The sequence below is a fragment of the Sciurus carolinensis genome, chromosome 2 (assembly GCF_902686445.1).
Source record: "Sciurus carolinensis chromosome 2, mSciCar1.2, whole genome shotgun sequence".
Taxonomy (NCBI): domain Eukaryota; kingdom Metazoa; phylum Chordata; class Mammalia; order Rodentia; family Sciuridae; genus Sciurus; species Sciurus carolinensis.
Window position 1 is genome coordinate 124,305,749 of NC_062214.1, and position 23,238 is coordinate 124,328,986.

At 39.0% G+C, this 23,238-nt stretch overlaps 1 pseudogene and 2 gene segments (V, D, J or C); all 3 read left to right on the top strand.

The window, feature by feature from the left end:
• The first annotated feature begins 2,974 nt into the window (after positions 1 to 2,974).
• LOC124976510 (T cell receptor alpha variable 22-like) lies at positions 2,975 to 3,609 on the top strand (annotated as a pseudogene).
• Positions 3,610 to 15,401: 11,792 nt separating this feature from the next.
• Positions 15,402 to 21,249, top strand: LOC124976511 (T cell receptor alpha variable 5-like). The segment is given in 3 exon segments: positions 15,402 to 15,515; positions 15,665 to 15,997; positions 21,206 to 21,249. Coding segments are annotated over 3 exon segments (429 nt in total).
• A 110-nt stretch (positions 21,250 to 21,359) lies between these two features.
• On the top strand, positions 21,360 to 22,140 carry LOC124976513 (T cell receptor alpha variable 6-like). The segment is given in 2 exon segments: positions 21,360 to 21,450; positions 21,641 to 22,140. Coding segments are annotated over 2 exon segments (552 nt in total).
• The last annotated feature ends 1,098 nt before the right edge of the window (positions 22,141 to 23,238 follow it).

Consider the following 23,238-nt stretch of genomic DNA (forward strand, 5'->3'; position numbering starts at 1 on the left):
GAAAGGGTAACTTCTATAGAAACTTAATGACGTATTCTTTCAGGGAAATTAAAACTAAATGGAGCATGGTGCCCTCCACCTTGTTGGGAACTGGGTTTTTTTTTTTTTTTTTTTTATTTAAGCTATCATACAGTAAGAACATGTTTCTTGAATAAGATCATTAATTATACTCCTGAGGATTTTTTACTTAACATTTCCTTGTATTAACTATGAAATTATATAATCAATACCAAAGAAAAAACATACAAAAAGATTCTGTGGACAATAAAGATTCAGATTCAGCCTCAGAACACTTGGTGTCTCTGTGTGCTGTTTCTCCACCGCGCCAACGCCTTCCATCCACCTAGGACTCCCGATTGCTACTAGGGCTGGACCCCGGCACAGCTCACTCATTCTGGGTTCCTCTCTACTGAAATGTCAAGGTTTACTGGAAAAAACTACTTTTGTGTTTGCCCTCCAGATGGCAATGCTGCACAAACCAGAGCTCTGGTGGGGGTGTCCAACTTCAGCTCTTTGCAGACATATTAGAAGCCACATTAGAAGAATTTAGAAGTCAGAAAACACCCATATTTGTCATGGAAGACACTCTTCTAAATATATCTGGAATGTGCTGAGTCAATAGATTTCTAGGGTATCAGCCATACCCACTCTTGCTTGTTTTAAGGGTGCTGTTTTCTCAGCCATATTCCTCCCTGCTCAGGGCAGATCCTCAAAGGGACCCGCAGTTTCTTCAGTGCTCAGCCATGGGTTTGACTCCTTTAGCAGTGCTAACAATACTTTTTGCCCTGAGTGAGTAAAATTCAATTCCATACTCCTGTTCCCTAGAGATTTAGTATTGCAGCTGGGCTCTGAATAGAGATCCTTTTCATACATACACACACACACACACATACACACACACACACACACACACACACACACATATATATATATATATATATATATATATATATATATATTTAGTTGTCAGTGGACCTTTTTTTAAAATTTATTTATATGTGGTGCTGAGAATCAAACCCAGTGCCTCACACATGCCAGGCAAGTGCTCTACCACTGAGCCACAACCCCAGCCCCTAGAGATCCTTTTCATAGGTAAGTCTATTAGGGTCTCACTTACACCGTGTTGATGTTGCAGGAGAACATGGGGCCCAGTCAGTGGCCCAGCCTGATTGTCCATGTTGCTGTCTTCAAAGGAGCCTCTGGAGGTACAAGCCCCTCATCTTCTGTTCCTCCATCTCAGTTCTGGTACCTGTACTACTCCAGTCAACGTCTGCCTCCAGTTCCTCCTGATATGTGTGTTAGGGTCCTCCCTGATTAAAGGCATCAATGGTTTTGAGGCTAAACTTAGGAAGAATGAAGCCTTCTTCCATCTGAGGAAGCCCTCAGTCATTGGAGGGATGTGACCGAGTACCTCTGGGCTCTGAGTGACACAAATCCCTGGGGTTCTGGGCAGACCTGAGTGTAAATTTCAGGTGAATGTGAGGCTTTCCATGGCTCAGGGATGAGGCTGGAGAAGATTCATGAACAAATGCAATTCATGAGAAAAGCATAATTTCTGAAAAAAATGGAGTGTTTCAGTGCTGTTTTTGAGTGTGGATTTCCATATCATCTGTGACCAGACACAGTGGAGTGACTGTCTGCATTGATGGTATTACTCCACTGGGGACACTCTGGGCTTTTCTCTCACCAAGGAACTGATTTTAAGGTCTGGGATAATGTATCTGTGAAGAATATTTTAAAAAGCGAATGGGGAGATAAAGGCTAACAAGAGTTATGAGAAAGGACTAAAGAGCATGTGGGCAAATCTAATCACTAAGCTCACAGGGAGACAATTTACTGATTGTTCCTGATATTTGCTGAGCAGTTTCTCTGTAAAATGGAAGCTCAGATCTCCATGGATTCATCATCAGGTCAGTTTGAGCTCCTGGGCTACGATAGTATGAGCAGAGTTGAGAATGGGATTCCTATAGATCCAGATGGGGCTGCAGGCTATACTTGACTGTAATAGACACATTACCTATACACTGTATCTACTATGTATATAGCTGTATTACCTATTTCCATTTTTCATTTTTATAACTAAAAATTCTTACATGAAATTTATTTCCTTAAGTTAGAAATTTTCCCAATACTCCTAATGAAATTCTTCTTTCTACATCTTCTCTAAGAAAAAAGACAAAGAAATGAGAAAACTAAAGAAAAAGTAGAGAGAGAAGAGGGAGATGAGGAAGGGGAAAACTGGGGGGAAAAAGAAATGTTCTGGGAAAACTGAAAAATATGGCCCTCACTTCATGTTCACAGAGCAGAACCAGCCCTGAGGGTCTGCAGGATGGGAGGGGTTAGAGAAGAGAGGAGGGGAAAGGAGTCATGGTGGCTTTCCTACACATGTCTGATCTCTTTTTCCACTAAAGTTGCATTGTAAACACATGCGATGTTCATGTATAAAAGTAAACACGTTGTCCAGGTATACAAAATTACTCCAATTTGTTTGTATTTACTTTTCACAAAATGATTAGAAGTTCACATACCATTAAACTGTGTTCCTTTGCAAGCACTTTGTATAAATTGATTCTTAAATTCTCTGTCAATCTACAGTTTTGACTCTTGTTTAGAAAGCAGTCACCGAGACTATGATTTTCCTGAATGCTTTGACCTAGAAGAGGCCCCCATTTCCCTCTGAGAGGTCCTCTTGCTTTTCCTACCTTCCATGCAAACTTTTCAAATTTCCTACAAAAATTAGTTTTCAGGAAAAGACTGGGAATATTGAGTGTCTCTCTCCTTACTGGTCTACTCCCCCACCAGCCCATGTTTCCCCACCCCAACATGTGCGGGCATGCACACACACACACACACACACACACACACACTAAGAAAAGATTACACATTCGGGCTGTGCTAGGCACAAAATCTGTATGGCCCCAGAGCTGACACCTGCAGAGCAGGGAGAAGGCTCCCAGCACCCAGGCCAGCAGCCATGCAGAGGAGACTTGGGGCTCTGCTGGGGCTTCTGTGGGTACAGATTTGCTGTGAGTTGGGTTCATCCCGGATGGGGCTGGGGGTGTTCTAGGGCTGGCAGTGTGAGGGAGGGCAGGGGGAGCAGGCATGAAGCCCCTCCCTGTCCTCCATCATCAGGGGTGTATCCTGGGATATTCTGCAGGTCTGTAAACTGGTCATTGATTCCCCAGTGACATCCTCTGTGTCTGCTTTTCTCTTTCCAAGCAGTGGTGAGAGGGCAGCAGGTGGAGCAGAGTCCTTCAGCCCTGAGTCTCCAGGAGGGAACCAGCCATACTCTGACCTGCAATTTTTCTACCGCCATGAACAATGTGCAGTGGTTCCGACAGAATCCTGGGAGTGGCCTCATCCGTCTGTTTTTCCTGACTTCAGGGACAAAGCAAGAGGGAAGATTAAAGGCAACAATGAATTTTCGGGAGCGCTACAGCACCCTGGACATATCCACCTCCCAGCTGGAAGACTCAGGCACCTACCTCTGTGCAGCAGGGGCACAGTACTCCCAGGGGACCTGCAGCCTGTCCCCAAACTGCAGCTGCACCTGCAGCCACAGCCTCTGCCTCAGGGAGGACTTGGCCAGCAGCGTCTGCACAGCTTTGAGTGTCTTGGTTCTTGTTGGCTGTATTTTAATTCCTTCAATAATTATAGATACACAATGCTGATCTGGAGCTCTCAGATATTCTAGAAATAATGGCAAATTCAAACTCTTGACCAAGTAGACAGTGTAAGTATCCAACTCAGGGACAATGAACAGCAGACACTTTCAATAGACTACTATGGAGAAAAACATACATTCATGTGCTGCTGGGTTGACAAACCTGTTAATATCAATGCATTACTCAGTTTTTAAAGGAAGTCTAAAAGAGCACTATCCTACTTGGCTGTGTTTGTATTCATAACTTTTAGTGCTGGGGAGCCTTGAATAACAAATATAACAGTAGCAAAGTAGCTGATATTGAGTTAGCACACACTTGTGATGAGCTCTGTGCACACCTCTTTAGTATCACTTAATCTCCTTAACACCTTAGGATGCAGGTACTATGCTGTCTTCAATTGTTTTTTCAACTATGCAATGAAACTTAGAGAGGTTAAGTGGCTTTCTTAAGGTACTAAATGGCAGACCCAGTATTGCAGGGATTCAGTGTGACTTCAGATCCCATATTCTTAACCACTGCCCTCTTACTACCTTCTCAGAACCTGAAGGCAAATTATTTATACTTATAAACACATAGAATGTTTTAATAAAAGCCACTGAAATTTGTATATTTCTTTTGGTATTATGGCCATTTTGACAATATTACTTCTGCCTATCAGGAGCATGGGAGGTCTTTCCATCTTCTTCAACTTCTTTCTTTAGTGTTCTATAGTTTTCATTGCAGAGGTCTTTCACCTCTTTTGTTAGATTGATTCCCAAGCATTTTATTTTTTTGAGGCTACTGTGAATGGGGTAATTTTCTTAATTTCTCTTTTAGAGGATTCATTACTGTTGCATAGGAACACATTTGATTTATGGGTATTCATTTATCCTACTACTTTGCTGAATTCATTTATTAGTTCTAGAAGTTTTTTGATGGATTTTTTTGGATCTTCTAAATATACAATCATGTCATTGGCAAATAGTGATAGCTTTAGTCCTTCTTTACCTATTTGTATACCTTTAATTTCTTTTTTTCTGTTGAATTGCTATTAAAATTCTGTTAAATCTCAATGACATTCTTCACAGAACTAGAAGAAGTTATCATGAAATTCATTTGGAAAAATAAAGACCCAGAATAGCCAAAGCAATCCTTAGGAAGAAAAATGAAGCAGGAGGCATCACAATACCAGACCTCAAACTATACTACAGAGCTATAGTAATAAAGACATCATGGTATTGGCACCAAAACAGACACATAGACCAATGGTACAGAATAGAAGACACAGAGACAAACCCACATAAGTACAGTTACCTCATACTAGACATAGGCACCAAAAACATTCACTGGAGAAAAGACAGCCTCTTCAACAAATGGTGCTGGGAAAAATGGAAAGTCACATGTAACAAAATGAAGTTAAACCTTTATCTCTCACTCTGCACAAATCTCAAAGTGGATCAAAGACTTAGGCACTAGAACAGAGACCCTGTGCCTAATAGAAGAAAAAGTAGGCCCAAATCTTCACCATGTTGGCCTAGGATCTGACTTCCTTGCAAGACCCCTAAAGTGCAAGAAGTTAAATCAAGAATCAATAAATGGGATGGAGTCTAACTAAAAAGCTTCTTCTCAGTACAATAAACAATCAATAATGGGAAGAGAGAGCCTACAGATTGGGAGAAAATCTTCACCACATGAACTTCAGATAAAGCATTAATCTCTAGGATATATAAAGAACACAAAAAACTTAACACCAAAAAAAAAACAAATAACTCAACCAATAAATGGGCTAAGAATCTGAACAGACCACTTCACAGGAGATATACAATTGATCAACAAATACATGAAAAAATGTTCAACATCTTTAGCAAATAAAAACTAACATTTCATCTCACTCCAGTAAGAATGGCGATTATCAAGAATACAAGCAACAATAAATGTTGGTGAGGATGTGGGTAAAAATGTTCACTCATACATTACCAGTGGGACTGTAAATTAGTACAACCATTATGGAAAGCAGTATGGAGATTTCTCAGAAAACTTGGAATGGAACCACCATTTGACCCAGCTATCCCACTCCTTGGTTTATACCCAAAGGATTTAAAATCAGCACACTACAGTGATGCAGCCACATCAATGTTTATAGCGGATCAATTATGGCATTTGCTAGTAAATGGATGGAGTTGGAGAATATCATGCTAAGCAAAATAAGCCAATTCCAAAAAACCAAAGGCTGAATGTTTTCTCTGATATGCAGATGCTAATTCACAATAAGGGGGGTGGTGCTAGGGAAGAATGGAGTTACTTTAGATTAGGTAGAGGGGAGTAAGTGGTGGAAAAGGGCATGGGGGTAGGGAGGATAGTAGAGTGAAACAGACATTGTTACCTCATGTACATATATGACTGCATGACCAATGTGATCCTACAATTAGAACAATGAGAAAAATTAGAAAATATAATCCATTTATGTATGACCTATCCAAATGCATAATTACATTCTACTGTTATGTTTAACTAATTAGAACAAAACAAAAAGGCCAATGAATAAAGAAGTACGTGGTGACAACTTTTTTTTTTTTTCTGGTGCTGGGGATTGAACCCAGGGCCTTGTGCCATGGTGGCAACTTTTGAAGTCAATGAATAAAGAAGTACATGGTGACAACTTCTAAATAATGACCCTCATCTGAAGGGCCCTACAGAGTGATGATTCACCCACTGTCCTTAGTTCTGCAGAATCACCCACTGCCAGCTCCAGCCCATGTCAGGTTTTAGTGGACAGAAGGCAAATGATGCCAGTTGTTCCATGATTTTCTCTGTAAGAAAAAGTTGCCAAAATTATTTCATTTGAGTTTATTCAAACATGCATTTGCTCAAAAAATTTTATTTGATGGTCTGATCAAGTAGGCACTGATGTAATGGTAGAAGATACCTTATTCCACAGCATAGACAAGTTTCTAGGATACAGTATTCATTCTATTGTGAGGAGACAGCAAGAGAAAAATGGTTGAAAATGCTAACTATTCCAACTTGATTAGTTTATTATATATATGTAATGAGTTACCACACTGTATCCCATAAATAAGTACAATTCAAACTAAATAAAAATGCAAGTGACATTAGGAAAATAAAAAAAAGAAATAAAGTCATGAAAGGGAATCACAGTGGTCAGGAAGTGTGGGAGTGGTAATATTTGAGTTGAGTCTTGAAGAACAGAAAAATGACCAAAAACGAGGTGTGCGGAACGGAGGAAGGAAAAGTCAACCACAGCAATGATTCTTGGGCAGAAGCAGGTCTGTGTGATTCAGACAGAAGCTGGTGCTTCCAGAAGTGAGGAGAGTGGTAAGGGGTGATGTCAACGGGATAGCCGGGGGCCCGGTCAGATGAGGTCTTGTGTCCTCATGGTTAGGTTCAGATTTTATTCTACATGAAATGGGAAGTGCTTGGGGATGGGCGCAAATGAGACTAACCTCATATATGTTTTGGAAGGATCATGCTCCACAGTCTGTGGAGTGGCTCAGGGGGTGCGGTGTGGTGGGGTGGGGCCAGAGGATGACAAGAAAAGTTTGTGGGTGACCCAGTGATACCCAGGGGAGATGTGGACTCAATGGTAAGAGTGGGAATGTAGAAAAATAGATAGATTAGGATAATTTTGGAGGTGACATAGCAGATCTTGCTGATGTTTCAAACATGGTAGATGAGAAAGAGAGGGAATCCAGGGTGACTTAGGTTTTTGGTTTATCTAGTTACATGATAGATGGGATCATTTGTAAAGTAGAGAATGCAGAGGGAGGATAAATTCATGATGATCGTAGGCAGTCAACGGTGCTGTTCTGGGGGTGTTAAGTTCAAGATGTGACAGTCAACTGGAGTTGTTGTCCAGGGAGCTGGACATTGAGCCTGGAGCTCAGGGAGGACATGTTTGTCCTGTGGACAGTGTCCAAGTCATGGGATTGAATGATATCACTGAGGGGAAGAGTGTGAATAGGAAAGAGGTTCTTATACTGGGCTCCTGGACCCTTACTGAAGTTTTCCTAGAGAAGGAGGAGTCATTCAGCAAAGGAGACTGAAGTCAGCTAGTGACTTGGAAGGGAAACTGAGAGTGTGCTAATGTAGAAGCAAGATGGTGAAAGGCTTCAGGAAGGTGTGGTCAATGGTGACCAATGGCTCTGGGTTCGAGTGGAAAGAGGGATGAATCGGAAGAGAGAGGGGGAAAATACATCATCTGCATAGGATTAATTAAATAATTCACTGGTATCCTTATTCCTGTATTTTAAATATCCATGCAATCCTACACAAAATTTCTTCTTGGTTTCTGGGTTTAGGTATCTGTAATGGATAATTGGAATTGTCAACTTGATTGGATTAAGAGATGGCGGTGATTAAGAGGCCTCTGGGGTGTGTCAATGAGGGCATGTCTAGGAATGATTGGAATGTGGGATAGTGAACTGAAGGGGAGACCCTCCCTAAGGGTGGGCAGCACTGTCCAATAGGATGGTGGCTTGGATGGAATAAAACTCAGAAGAACAAGGAAGCAGATGCAGACGCCAACTCTACTCTTCTTGACTGGGATCTTGATTGCTGCTTCAATCCTTTGAGGATATCGGACTCTCACTTCTTCATTCTTCCAAAGCAGACTCTGCCAGTGATTATGCAGGTAGTTTCCAGAAACCTTGGTCTTGGACTGGGGTAGCACTGTTGATCCCTCTTGTTCGGGGCTTCCGTCTCTTGGACTGTGCAGCTTTCCAGCATGCAGACGGCCATTGTAGACTATCCAGCTTCTGGTTGTGTAAGCTAATCCAATAAATCCCCTTTTTATAATCATATTTCTGTTGATTCTGTTCCTCTAGAGAACCCTGACTAATACAGGTGTCACACTTAGATAGGCTTTTGGTGTGTTGAAACTACATGTTACCTACATTTTATATTTCTTTTATTATTATGTTAATAGTTTTGTTTTTGTACATTAAAGCTTTCATGAACTGCATTCTCTGACCTGCTGGGAGGAGGTTAAGTTCCCCAGAAGGAAGACACTTCCAGTCATTGCTGCCTTTATGGAAGGGTGGGACCACTGAGTGACTCCGCTGAGGGCTTGTGTTACCTGCAGGGAAAGGAGAATTTACTGTGAAGCCCCCTCCCGGCCAGAGCCTCTTCTGGAAGCTCTGTTGAGGAGTCCTAGAATATATTTTGTTGTCTCATTTTTTTGGATGAAATTTTCAAAATAAAACAATATAACAGCAATTGATTAAAACCAGTCTCTTTCCAACTCTCCCTCTTATCAGACTTCCCTTTGTTTCAGGTGGTGTTGGTGGGGAGTTTGGCCGAGGTGAGACTGAGTCGAGGACACAGTTTGCATGGAATGAGATGTATTCTTGGGTACTGTGCACACTGCTGTCTCTGCATAGGTAGGTTTTGGCAAGTGTGATCACTGCTTTCAGGAATATTCCTTGGGCCTTTTGTGTCCACTTACCCAGCATTAGGACAGGGACTGCATGTAAGTAGCCTGGACATGGTTTGTGGTCCCCAGTACTTAAGCATGTGGGCAGTAGAGAATCAATGTTTGAAATATAAAGAGTTGTGTCATGTAATTGAGTAATTGGCATATTCTAGTACCTCATATAATATTTGTACTTTAGTGTCTGGCCTATTTTACTTTGCATAATGTTTCCAAGGTCCATTCATGTTGTAGCAAGTATAGGAATTTCATTTCTTTTGTCTTTTTTTTGGAACTGGGGGTCAGAATTTCTTTCCTTTTAAAGGTTGAATAATATTCCATTTTATAGATGGATATACTACATTTTGTTGATGCATTTGTCAATAGATCAGCATTTGGGCTGTTTGTACTTTTTGGCTATTATGAATAGTGTACTGAACATTCATGTAAAAGTTTTTAAATCTGACACTTGAAGGATGAAAACTAAATTGGTCAGGATAGCTTTATTAATGGCAGTGAGAAGAAGGGGTGTATGAAAACAGAGGAAGGTAGTTTGGGGTCAGATGATTTGGTTTGTTTCTTCTTCATTCCTTCTTTTGAGTACTGGGGATTGAGCCCAGGGCCTCTTGCATGCTAGGCAGGGGTTCTACCGTTGAGGTCTCCCCAGCCCCACAGTTTGACAATATGTAATAATGGCCTTAAAATTGGCTTGACAGTTTAAGAATTGTCTTCAAACAGGTTGTAGTGGTGCACACCTATAACCCTAGTAACTCAGGATACTGAGGAAGGAAGATTGAAAGTTCAAAGCCAGTCTCACCAGTTTAGTGAGGCCCTAAGCAACTTAGCAAGATCCTGTCTCAAAATAAAAAATAAAAAAAAAACCTGGGAATGTGACTCAGGGGTTAATTGTCCCTGGTTTCAATCCCTAGTACAAAGAAAAAAAAAAGAATTATCTTCAAATGACACAAAATTTTATTAGGATAGAAGGAATAAGTTCAGGAAATCTTTTTACAACATAGTGAATACAGTTAATAAAAATTTATGGCATATTTGAAAATCACGGAGAGTAGCTTTTAAGTGTTCCTATGAGAAAATAAATATGTGAGATAATGCAAATGTTAATGAGTTCAATTTAGCCATTCTACCATGTATACATATTTCAACACATCATGTTGTATATCATAAATATCTTTAATTTTCATTTGTCAAGGGAAATATATAAGTTAAAGTAATGAAAATAATTTTTACCTCTTGTTTTCCTGCCTGTGCCTTATTTGTAGAGATGGCACAGGAGAACACTCATGCAGATGGCAACCCAGAGGCTGCATAAGTCCTCCTGTCCTCACCGTGGCAAAAAGAGGCCTTTACTCTGCAGCCTTCAGCTGGAATTGGAGCTGGATCTGGAGCTGCAGTCTGAGCCTTGGTTCAAGCTTGTTCTCGGCCTCAGTTCAGCAGAGCCTGAGGCCTTTGGCAATGCAGGCATGGGCAAGCTTCTTGAGCGTGGGGTGGGCACTGAAGGCTAGTTGATTGAACTTGGGGCTGACACCTTTGTGAGCTTGGGTTTACCCTCCTTGGCTTTGCGGGGCCTTGTAGCCTTGGCACGTGCACTCCTGACCTTGCTGTGTTGGCTTGCATCTTCTTCAGGCCCTTCCTATTCTACTTCTTGGTAAAATGTATGTTCCTCAGAACTTGAGGTCTCCCTCCTTAAGATATTGGTATCATTGTGATTGTGTCATCTTGATGCCATTTCTGTGCCATTTTTGGGACTGGTTGTGTGTGGTGTGGTTCTTGGAGCTAATCTTGTCTGCATGGTAACCTGGGAACCCCAAAGGGCCTGGGACCATAAATTTTCAGTATTGAATCCTTAAGTAGAGTTAGAGGCTTAGGGTTAGACCCTTACTTTTCAGGGACACTATAAGGATCAGCTCTCTTCCTCTTCCACAAATTGTCCCCTATTGTTACTATTACAGACATGCATGGAACTGTTATGATGGTATCTTGTTCCTTTTGGTGATGTGATGTATTAATCTCTGATCTTGGGGATGAGAATGTATAATTCAGAGGAAAATAGTTTTTGATTTATGGTGGTAGGTCTGGGATTCTTAGGGCACATTTTTAATAAATTATTTTAGGGCAAAACTAGTGGTGATTAAGACCACAGTCCAGGAATGCACACTGCCTGGATTCAAATCCCTGTTCTATACTTACTGACTTTGTCTACAGAGGCAGTGCGCATAACCTGGGTCTCAGTTTTCTATATGTAACACAAGGATAAAAAGAGTACTTCAGAACTGTAGTTTATTATTATTGATTTTAGTTTAAAAAATCTGTCTGCCTTGGTACCTTGTGTATAAGGGACATAATTATTTCATTTTTTCTCACTGGGTCTGTATGTCTTTGAAATTACTTGGAAAGTTAAAATTTTTTCCTCTTTCACTTTATTTATGGCACTGCCTGATGCAGCCAGCTATTATTTGCTCTTTAATTTTTTTTTTTTTGACAATGGGACTGAGAATACCTGACACATTGAACACTGAGGAATTTCTACATTGTAATTATGCTCTTTCAGATGAAGATTTGATGGATTTTTCAAACAATGGTTCCATTCCCATAAAGCTCAGCAAAGATGCAGGACTCTTTTGGTCCTCCAGCCTCTGAGATAATGAGGGGAGGGATACATGCAGCAGTCTGGGATACAGTGTACCCTGTGTTATGCCAACAGGAGAAGCAGTGTGTGTGTATGTGTGTGTGCACATGCGTATGTGTGCAAGTGTGTTATTCTCTCTCTGTCTCTAGCTCCTTTTCTTTCTCTATTTAATTGCCTTATGAGCTTGGGGGAATGTGAGGAAAGGAAAAGAGAAAGTAAATGAATTACAACTGCTTAGTACATAAGGGGAAACAAATATGGCCAGGGACATTTTATATATTACTTCATTTGAATTCCATCATACCTTTTGAAAGTACTACAGTGAAGTTTTTATTTGTAATCAATAAAAACAATTCTGGATGACTTAATCTGAAAAATAAATTAAATTTTATTAGAATTTAGAGCTGGCTACTGATAATGGAGAATAGCATGTATTAGGTTAACAATTACATTATAAAAGGACAAATATGTTTACTTATTTATTTATTTTTTTAGTTGTAGATGAACATAGTACCTTTATTTATTTGTTTTTATGTGGTGCTAAGGATCGAATTCAGTGCTTTACATGTGCTAGGCAAGCACTGTACCACTGAGCCACAACCCTAGCCCAACAAATATGTTTTAAAAATGCTGTTTGAGGGCTCCAGAGAATTACCAGCAGGAAGCATAAACTGGGGGAATCTGATGCTTGGACAGAGGCACACTGGGTGAGATCCGTAGTTATGTATATGGCAAATGGGAAATAAAGCTCAGGCAGAAAGTTGTTGTCTTACTGGATTTAGGAACCAAAGTTTGGAGTTTGGTGCTTCCAGAGAAATTGGAATTGAGGTTTTGGATATGATGTGTCCTCCAAAAGCTCCTGTGTTAATGCAGGAATGTTCAGAGATGAAATGATTAGGTTATGAGAGCTGTAACCTAATTAGTGAATTAATCTATTTGTTGAATTAATAATTTGAACAGACCTTGTGGTAACTCTAGGCAGTGGCTAGAGGAGGTGGGCCATTGGGGGCCTGTCTTTGGGGATTGTATCTTGTCTTTCTGGATTCTCCCTCTTTCTCTGCTTCCCAGTTGTCATGAACTAAGCAACTTTCTTCTGCCAAGTCTTCTACTATGATGTTTTTCCTCACATCTTGCCTAGAATGATGGAGTTGGTGGACCATGAACTGAACCTTTAAAACTGTGAACCCAAAATAAACTTTTCCTCCTCTAAGTTGGTCTTGTTGGATATTTTGGTCACAACAACAGAAAGCTGACTATCACAAGGCGGGGAACCAGGAAAAGAGGGACCCACAGAGTAAGGAATTCTGAATTCTGTATAAAACTACTCTTTGCTGATTCCTGAGCCATGTATATATAGCACAAGATGCCAAGAAAGCAAGTGGAGAACAACAGCTAGGAAGCTGAAGGAAAAAAGAGGTCTTAGCAGCTGCCCTAGAGAGACAGAGTTGTTATGCAAGTCTTGTCATGTGAGAGAGGTTGGTGTGACATCCTGGGCTCTCTGACAGAACCTCAGAAGGACCATGCCTTAGGAAGAGTACAATACCTGGGACTAAGTGCCACACCCTAGGACTAAGAGTAAAACTGACATAGACCTAACTCTGTAAAATCTAAACCAATTTTCCACAAGTTCAAGGTGATTTACCATCTGTAACTTAACTTCTTGGTAGTATAAAATAAGTAAAGTATAATTTATAGTTCCTACAATGTCTCATCAACAGTATCTAGTATATTACAAGGAAATTACTAGACATGTGAAGAAGCAGAAAGTGTAAACCATAGTGACATTAAAAAATTAATAAAAACAGACTCATAATTGGCTCAAATGTTGAAATTATTAGAAAAATACTTTAAACCCTTTTTCTGATAATGGTGACAATCCTTCAAATGGTGACAGTTGGGACATATTATATTAATATATTAAGGACTATAAAAGAACAATATTGAAAATGAGTGAAGAGATGGAGCATTTCAGGAGAGAGAGAAAAAGCTAAAACAACTAAAATGAAATTCTAGACTTAAAAGAGTTACACTATCTGAAACAAATTAATATTCCTGGATGAGATTAACAGCAGACTGAGCATCACAGAAGAAAGGATTAATGAACTTAGGAAGAAACATAAATAGAAGCCACTGGAATTGAAGAGAGAAAATTATTTGAAAAAAATGAATAGACTGTATGATCTGTATGATATCACCAAGTGGTATAGTTCTAGAAAAGTGGAACAAAAGTTTGTGAAGAACATTTATCAAATTTGAGAATAATCTGGATTTGATAAAAATGCCAACCAGGGCTTTCAGGAAGTAGGAAACAACCTATATTTAGGTACATCATAATTAAATTGTGAATAAAAGTAATAGAAAAATTTAAAAGTAGTTGGAAAGAAGATTATTTTATAGAGGAACAATTACAAGAATTGTGGCTAGCTTCTCATGGGAAATAAAACAAATCAGAAGACAATGAAACTAAAACGCTGAAAAAAAACCCTGGAACTTTGATACTTGTGAAAACATTATTCAAAATGAGGATGAATAAGAACATTCTGGGATGAGTCAAAGATATGGGCATTTGTTGACAGCAGAACAACATGGTACAAAAGTTATAAAGGAAGTTTAATAGGTGGAAGGAAAATGGTATCAGATGAAATTTTCAAATGAAGGAAAGAATAAAGAGCATTGGAAATAGGAATGATGTGGATAAAGAAAAATAATTTCCTTTTATTTTTTGATATTTTAAAAATAAGTTGATTATTTAAAGAAAAATTTATTTTTTTGACTAATAACATGAACAAATAAAAACATGACAGCATAACAAAAAGGATGGCAGGGTGCAGTGGGGTTAAACCACTGCAATCATAGTATCTTAGCCATGAAATAGTGTTGCAGCAATTCGTGTTGCCGTCTGACAAATTGGGGATCCATATGATAATCACTAGAGCAATAATAAAGCTGAAGTTTGGTTGTTTGAAAGAAGTTTAAAAATTAAAAAAGTGATTGCCAGCCTAGTCAAGGAAGAAAAAAGGAAAATTCACATCACCAATAGCAATAGTGAAAGACCCTACAGATCCTGCATATATATAAAAATATAATGAGAACACTTTGAATAATTCCTGTATTTTAACACATGATATACTTTAGATGTGTTTGAACGTCATCTGTAGAAAGAGTTTTCTGAGAGAGCTGAACCATGATGATTGATTTGGTTGATTGATTCTCTGGTCAAAAAATATGGAGAGGGATTAGGAAGAAGAATTTTACTTTTCAATTGCTTAGCAGTTCTAACCACAGTATTTTTCCGATTTCAAATAGACTAAAACTGTTGTTGAATAAACATGGGAAATTTAAACCTTCACATTATTTAAAATGACTCAGTAGTGTTCCGAGATGAGATGTAATTCTGAACCTCACATTTTCACTGTGTTTGCTTTCTGCCAATCTACATAATTTCTGATTGGAGACACACTTGGAACTTACTAGATTTATTTGACCTGCTGCTGCTTTTTCTCCCATAGACACAGAAGAGAAGATTTGATGATTAGTTGCGAATCTGGCCACAAGATGGCAGAGCGTCTCTGCTGATGTGGAATGGCAGAAGGTGCTTGGCTGACTTCTGTGAGAGCAGGTTGCAGACAGAAGCAGATGCCTGTGCAGGCAGTTTAGGAAACTGCTGTGCTTTGGAGGAAAGGAAGAGAGACCCTGAAAATAGAAGTTCTCCTGGCTGCAGACTGCAGTCCCAACAGGGGAGCCATGAAGACACTGCCTGGGCCTTTGTTCCTGTTCTTGTGGCTGCAGTTGGACTGTGAGTTGAACACTTTTGGGAAACGAGGTGTTTGGTAATATTCATCATTAGTCTGACCAGGAGGCTGGCCTCTTCCAATCTGCTTGAGATTACACAAACTCTGGGAAATGATGTCCTGATGATCTTATCCAACTTTTCCTTTTACCCAGGTGTGAGCAGAGGAGAGAAGGTAGAGCAGCGTCCTTCCTTTCTGAGTGTCCAGGAGGGAGACAGCGCGGTCATCCACTGCACTTACACAGACAGTGCCTCCACCTCCTTCTTTTGGTATAAGCAACAGCCTGGAGCAGGTCTGCAGTTGCTCATGCAGATTTTTTCAAGTATGGAGAAGAAGCAAGACCAGAGACTCACTGTCCTCCTGAGTAAGAAGGACAAACATCTCTCCCTGAACATCACAGCTGCCCATCCCAGGGACTCAGCCACCTACTTCTGTGCAGCAAGAGCACAGTGCTCCACAGGCACGTGTATCCTGTACCAAACCTGCAGTAGGGCTGAAGACACACTTTTTTTTTTCATCTTTGAGAACATGATTTTCCTATATTTTATTTTCAATATACATCTTCAGTATATTCAAAATATATTTTTGACATTCTAAAACATGCTGCAAACTTGTTGCAAAATGACCCAATAAGGATTAGAGCAGTTTAAATTAACTCTCATAGAGAGTTGGTGATTTCTTAGATGCCAAAGTTCTAAAGTTGACTTTCTAGTGCCATTGAGATTTCTCCCCAGGACACCTTGGTGTCAATGTCAGAAAATATTCTTCTTGATGAGAAGTCTTTTATTTATTTAAAAAAATGTTTTTAGTTGTAGGTGGACACAATACCTTTATTTTATTTACTTATTTTTATGTGGTGCTGAGGAGCGAACCCAGTGCCTCACACATGCTAGGCAAGCGCTCTACCACTGAACTATAACCACAGCCCCTTGTCTTTTAATAATAATATTTGTTGTTTCTGATTATAAAATTATTAACTGCACGGCATAGGAAAAACATTAAAGCATAAAGTAGAAAATTGAACATTTCCAAAATCAAAAACTGCCTTTTTCTAAAATAACATTTTCTCCCCCACTTCTCTATTTCTTTCAGTTAGGACTGAAATACTGAGGCCAGCTTCAAACATACACCACCCTTGGGTCTCATGTCCATTATTTTCAAGTTCCCCCATAGCTTTTAAAGTATCAGGAGAGTTCCTTCACAGGTCTTTCCTGGTCATCTTATTTAAATCACAGCCCTCCTCACAAGAGTCTCCCTGCTCCTTTCCTGTTTAGTATTTCCATAGCACTCACCGTCAACTAATATTTTATTTAATTTACTCATGTGCATATTGTCTTTCTTTCCCCTTAAGGATGTAATCACAAAGAACAGAGCCTGTTATATCCCAGGCCCTAAATAAAGCTGAGTGAATGATTTTTCTTTCTTTGGAGGTGCTGGGGTTTTGAACCCTGGTCCATGCACATGCAAGGCAAGTACTCTGTATGCTGAGTTATTTGCCCTCTACCTGATTTTTCTTTTGATAAAGAACAGTGAAAATGATACTTGTCACAATGGACCAGGCCTGCTTTGTTATTGCTGTAAGAAATATCACTTGATTAGCATAGATAGCCCATCGTAACAACACTAATGACGACTAGTACAAAGGCAGTGGAAAAAGAAAACACAAGGAATGTATTAAATAAAGAGTTTTGCCCAGGATACAAGAAGAGTTTAAATTAATGAGGAAGGCCAGGATTATTCTTCTGATTGTGTTATATTAATTGTTTAAGTCAGAGGTTCTCAGACTTTCTACTGAAGCATCTCTACAGACCAGGGAGTGATCATCACCCTTTTCCTCGCTGAAATATATGTGATGGGGGCATAGAGGTCCCAAGTAGCCTGCTGGAAGTGAGCAATCTCCTGCTCATTTACAACACTTGAGTGGTCATTTTTATTTTGCTGCATGATATATCACTATTAATTTCAGGGCAGTACAGCTTTTAAATATTTACCTGTTGGTCTCATTCTCTAGTAATAATAGTGCTCCCAAATTATGCATCCTATTTATCTTGTATTTTGCTTTGAAGGCTAGAGCTAATTTGAGAAGCATAAAGTTGAATAGCTGAAAAATGTAAAATCAACAAGCAATCAACACACATTGATTAAATTAGTAAATTAAATGCTTTAAAGTGATGAAATAAATGTTGGAGAAATTAAAATAATTATCACAACATGATAAGTAAAAATCTAAATAAATACTCAAAAAACTGACTGAGGGAGAATTTTCTGAGTTGACTTAAAAACTCTATGAGAGGGAAGAAATCATTTAAGTAACCATTTACTGTTATTTTGCTGCTAATTTAACAATGGATTAATAACTGTACCAAATACTTTTTATATGAAAAAGAAAATATCAATATCTAAATAGAAAAACATATAAATGATATAATGAGGCAATTTACATAGGGAAAACAGCATGATACAAAACACATGGAACCCCATTTGTTTATGATTAAAAAAATAATTAAAAAGAAATTAAAAAAATAAATAAAATGCCAACACACACACACACACACACACACACACACAGACAGACACACACACGGAAAATGTTTAAATCTATTGATATTCACAAAATGCAAACAAATAATCTTAAGAACTCATTATGGAACTCATTAGAAATCGTAATTCTAAAAATGAGGAGATAATTTGGAAAGGAAGTACCGAAATAGATAATTTTGGTGGGAAAGTAAATTTGTAAGCCATTTTGACAAGTAATTAACTGGGAAGACTTATATTACCCCCAAACTGAAAACCAATGTCTAATCTTATAAGGAAAGGCCTAATGATCCAAATGGAATATTATGTAACAAATAAATGGCATTTACAAAATGCATCTATAGTGATTATTGAGAAATGGTAATGAAAAATAATCACATCAACTGTGTGATTGCTGCTTGGTAGAAATATGAGCAATACCAAGGTTGGAAAGTGACCTTCCAAGATCTCGATAGCACAGATCTTTTATTGATAGGATAACTAGTGATTTTGTGCATTTTCCAAAATACAAATCTTATTTAATTAAGTCTTTCGGATCCATCTTTTTCTGCAAATTCTCTAGAATTCCTCTACTCTGACATTTGGTGGTGCTGTTTCTGTTACCTAAACTTCAAATGACTGCAGTACTTCCTGACTGGTTGTGCAGCCTCCACTGAAGTCCTGTTCTTACACCAATTGTTCACATTTATGAAGTTCTTACTGTGTATGATGCACTTTCAGAGAACTTTATGTGCATTATCCCATCTAGCCTTCTTCATAGCATTCTGTTGGTACCCCATTTTACAGAAAGGACATTGATGCTTGCAGTCTGTTAGTAGTTTTGCAAGCTCACTCAGAGAGATTAAATGAAATAGCTGGGTTTCAAAGTCAGATCTGTTTGAGGCTGGAACACAATCTCTTAACTAATTCTTCTACAGTGCCTATCAACCTCTCTCTCCCAATTATTCTTATGAATGAGCACTAAGTGTATAGAAGTCCACCTTTATAACACTACCCACTTAATCAAAAGTCTCAGTAATTCTTCGCTAATAAGTAACCTACACACTCATTCAGCATTCAAAAGTTTCTGTTTTCTGGATCCAAACTCTCCAAATTCTTCTTGATTTCCCACTATCCTCCAGCCCACTCTCTTTCTTCCATTCATCCATCTGTTTAGCCATCTCTCCACAGAATGGCTTAAATGTATTTGAGGAAAGGATTATAGTACATCCATCCTGGTAGTAGTGAAGTAGAAAATAAAGAAATTCTGATATAAACCATCAGAAAACTGGTATATTAAAAAACAATTTGAAATAGTTCTTCAGAAAGAATTATTCATGGACTGGAAAAACCCTTACTGACTTGAATTTTTGGTGGATTTAAACTGAGCAAAGAAAGGAACTGGGTTTATATAAGTTATTGTGAGGGATGGTCTTGTGAGCATATCAATTTTTCTTGGGCACTCAGGATTTTGGGGTCTGTTCTATTAGTCAGTGAAAGTGTCAGTTTGAGGGCTTAGGAATTTAACCTTCTGGGTGGAGGGTCTGCAGACAGTTGTCTGGAGAGGATCTGTTTTCAAAAGGGATTACTCCCTTTTAGAGATGGTCACTTTAGGGGTAATAAACACTTCCTCCCCGTCTGCAGTTGGTATCTGGAAAAATCTTTGTCTTGGGAGATGAAGACTGTCAGTGCGTGGCCTTCTTTTTTGCTCGCTTTCCTCAGGCTACATTATCTTGGGGATTTTTCATTTTCTGTATCTAATAATCAGCATCTCCAGTAAACTTGCCAAAATGTGAACTGTTTAGCCCTACCTCAGACCTGATGGAATGGGATCTTTCTCTTAACAAAATCCTCAGGTGATTCCTATGGTTATCCTTTGAGAAGCCCTGCTTTAGAACCCATTCTGTCATCCTAACAACCCTCTGAATACAAGAGGGCAAAGTTTCCTAATACCCTCAGAGCTTTTCTCGATTTTTAAAAATTATGCAGACTTGTTGGGGTGGAATGTTATAACTGGATGTATGTACACAGCATTCTATGATCAGATCAGGGTAGTTACCTTTTCCATCAGCTTAAACATTTAAAACAGTTTTGATTAACAAGTAATAATTGTATATATGGGGAAAAGTGTGGTATTTCAATTCATGTATACAATATGTACTAACCAAATCGGGGTTATTAATATTTACATCTCTAATCACTATTTTTTATTTGGAACTTTTATTTTGGAACTTTATCACTACTTTTTATTTGAGCTCTTTTCTTCTAATTATTCAGAAAATATATAATGGGATATGATGAATTAAAGTCACCCCATTGTGACTACTACCTCATTTTATAGTATTTTGATACCCATTATTCAGCCTCCCTTTATTCCCCCACTCTTCCCAGTCTTTAGTAATCACTATTATGTTTTCCAAAGGACTTTTTAAAAGCATCCACATTTAGAAGAGAGCATTTGGTATTTTTCTTTTTAGTCTGACATATTTCACTTAACACATTATCTTCAGTTACATCCATTTTGCAAATGATGGGATATCTTTGGTTTTCATAGCTGAATACTATTCCATTGTGCATACATACTACATTTTCTTTATCCATATATCCATTAATGGGCATCTAGGTTGATTCTGCTTCTTCACTATTATGAATGCTGCAGCAATAAACCTGGGCATGCAGGTGTCTTTTTGATAGCCTGATATAATTTATTTTTGATATATACCCAGAAATGGGATAGTTGTATCCTGTTGTAGATCTATTTTAGCTTTTTCAGAAACCTCCATCTTGTTCTCCATAGTGGGCTATGATAATTTTCTGCACAGCAAGGGAAACCATCCACAATGTGAAAAGACAAACTACAGAATGGGAAAAAAGTGTTTGCCAACTATTCATTTGACAAAGGAATATATAAGGAACTTAACAAGAAACTGAATATTTCAATTCAAAATGGCTTAAGAATATGAATAGACACTTCTCAGAAGACGTTCAGTTGGTTAACAAATTTATGAAATACAGTCGACTGTAGTCACTGTCAGGTAAGTGCAAATCAAAACCACGTTGAGATATCATGTATATTTAAAATGGTTGTTATAAAAAAGATGATAAATAACAAATGCTGGTGAGGAAGGGGAGATAAAGGACTCTTACACACTGTTGATGGGAATGTCAATTCATACAGCTTGTCTCAAGTTTGAAACGAAGCTCCCCCTGGAGTTGGATTAGGCCAACAAGTGTAGATAAAGGTTGAACAGGATGATTGGCTGCTAGGAAGACAGAAACTTCCTCCTGGGGATAGAAGAACCTCAGTAGCACCTACAATGGCTTTTGACTGAGGAGGCTGAGTCACAAACCAGGCCACAGCTAGGAGAAGAATGAAGCCATTCCTGGGAGGTGTTCTGGTGATGCTATGGCTTCAAGTGGACTGTGAGTTGGCTGTTTCCTGGTGAGGGGGACAGAGAGATCCAGGGACACAGCACACAGAACATAGGCAAAAAGGGCCAGGATTTGTTCCACTTCATCTTTGGTTGTATCTGGGCTTGTGGGAAGAAAATGGACTCCTAAGATTGTTAACCGTGGTGACTAAACCTCTTTTCTGGCATTGTGCTCTCTCTAGGGGCTGATGGCCAAAAGGTGGAACAGAATCCTCACGTCTCCAGCATCCTGGAGGGTGAAAATGCTTCTCTGACCTGTAACTATACAAACTATTCTCCAGAGTCCTTCCAATGGTATCGACAAGACCCAGGAGGAGGCCTCTTCTTCTTGCTACTAGTACGTGAAAATGAGGGTGAGAAACAGAAAGGAAGATTGAGAGTTACCTTTGATACCACCATCAAACAGAGTGCCTTGCATATCGTAGTCTCCCGACCCGCAGACTCAGCCACCTACCTCTGTGCCCTGACTCACAATAGCATCCTGGCAGCTGCTTCCTGTACACAAACTCTTCCAGTCAACAGAGCTGATGATTGTGCTGTCCCCAAAGACTTGCCACAAGTCCTGCAAAATAAAGGGGGGCTCATTTCAAAGGAGCAAAATGTGTGGGAAGGGCTCTGGGTTGCCCAGGAGCAGGGGGGGATCCTTCATCCAGTCTCAGAACTACTGATGCCGACTGAATGACTGTGAATAACTTGTGAGGTTTGCAGGTCTGTTTCCTGATCTGAAAATAATGGGCTTAATATGTGATTCTCAAGTTCCTCTTAGCTCTGAAGTTCAGAGTCTAATTTTTCTAAGACAAGCAACACCCTGAATAATGCTAGAGAGCAGGGATAGAGGATGTGCTTTTTTCCCCAGTGAGACATTTTTGTTGGTGAGTTATAATTATACATCATAGTGAGATTCATTATGTCATATTCATGTATGCATACAACTTAAGTTGATCAATCTCATTTTCTTCTCCTTCTCCTTCCCCTAACACTAGTTCTACTCTACTGATCTCCTTTCTATTATTTTTGTTATTATTATTTTAATTAGTGCATTATATATATTCACTATTCCTTGTGGTAAATGCATCAGATTCATTGTGGTATATCCACACGTAGACACAGCATAATTTGTTAGATTTTATTCCCTAGTACTTCCCCACGCACTCACCTCTTGATCCCTTTCATCTACTCCTTGGTGTTCTTTCTATTTTCATGAGGATCCCCCAACTCTTAAATTCCGTTTTTCCCCTTTCTCTCTAGCTTCCACATTTGAGAGAAAACATTGGTTTTCCAAATCTGGTTTATTTCTCTTAGCATGATGTTCTCTGGGTCCATTTATCCACAAATGACAGAATTTCATTCTTCTTTATGGCTGAGTAAAACTCCATTGTGTATATATACTGCATTTCCTTTATCCAATCATCTATCGACAGGCACCTAAGTTGATTCATAACTTAGCTACTGTGAATCATGTTGCTGTAAACATTGATATACATGGATTACTATAGTGGGCTGGTTTTAGATCTTTTGGATAAATACCAACAAGTGGGATAGCTGGGTCACATGCTGGTTCCATTCTTAATCTTTTGGGGAATATCCACACTGATTTCTAAAGTGATTGTACTAATTTGCATTTCTATCCACAGTGTATGAGTGTACCTTTCCCCTCACATCCTTGTGAGCAACTAATGTTCTTTGTATTTTTTTTTTTTTTTTTTGGGTGCTGGGGTCTTTGTATTCTTGATGGTTGCCATTCTAACTGGAGTGAGATGAAACCTCAGTGTTGTTTTGA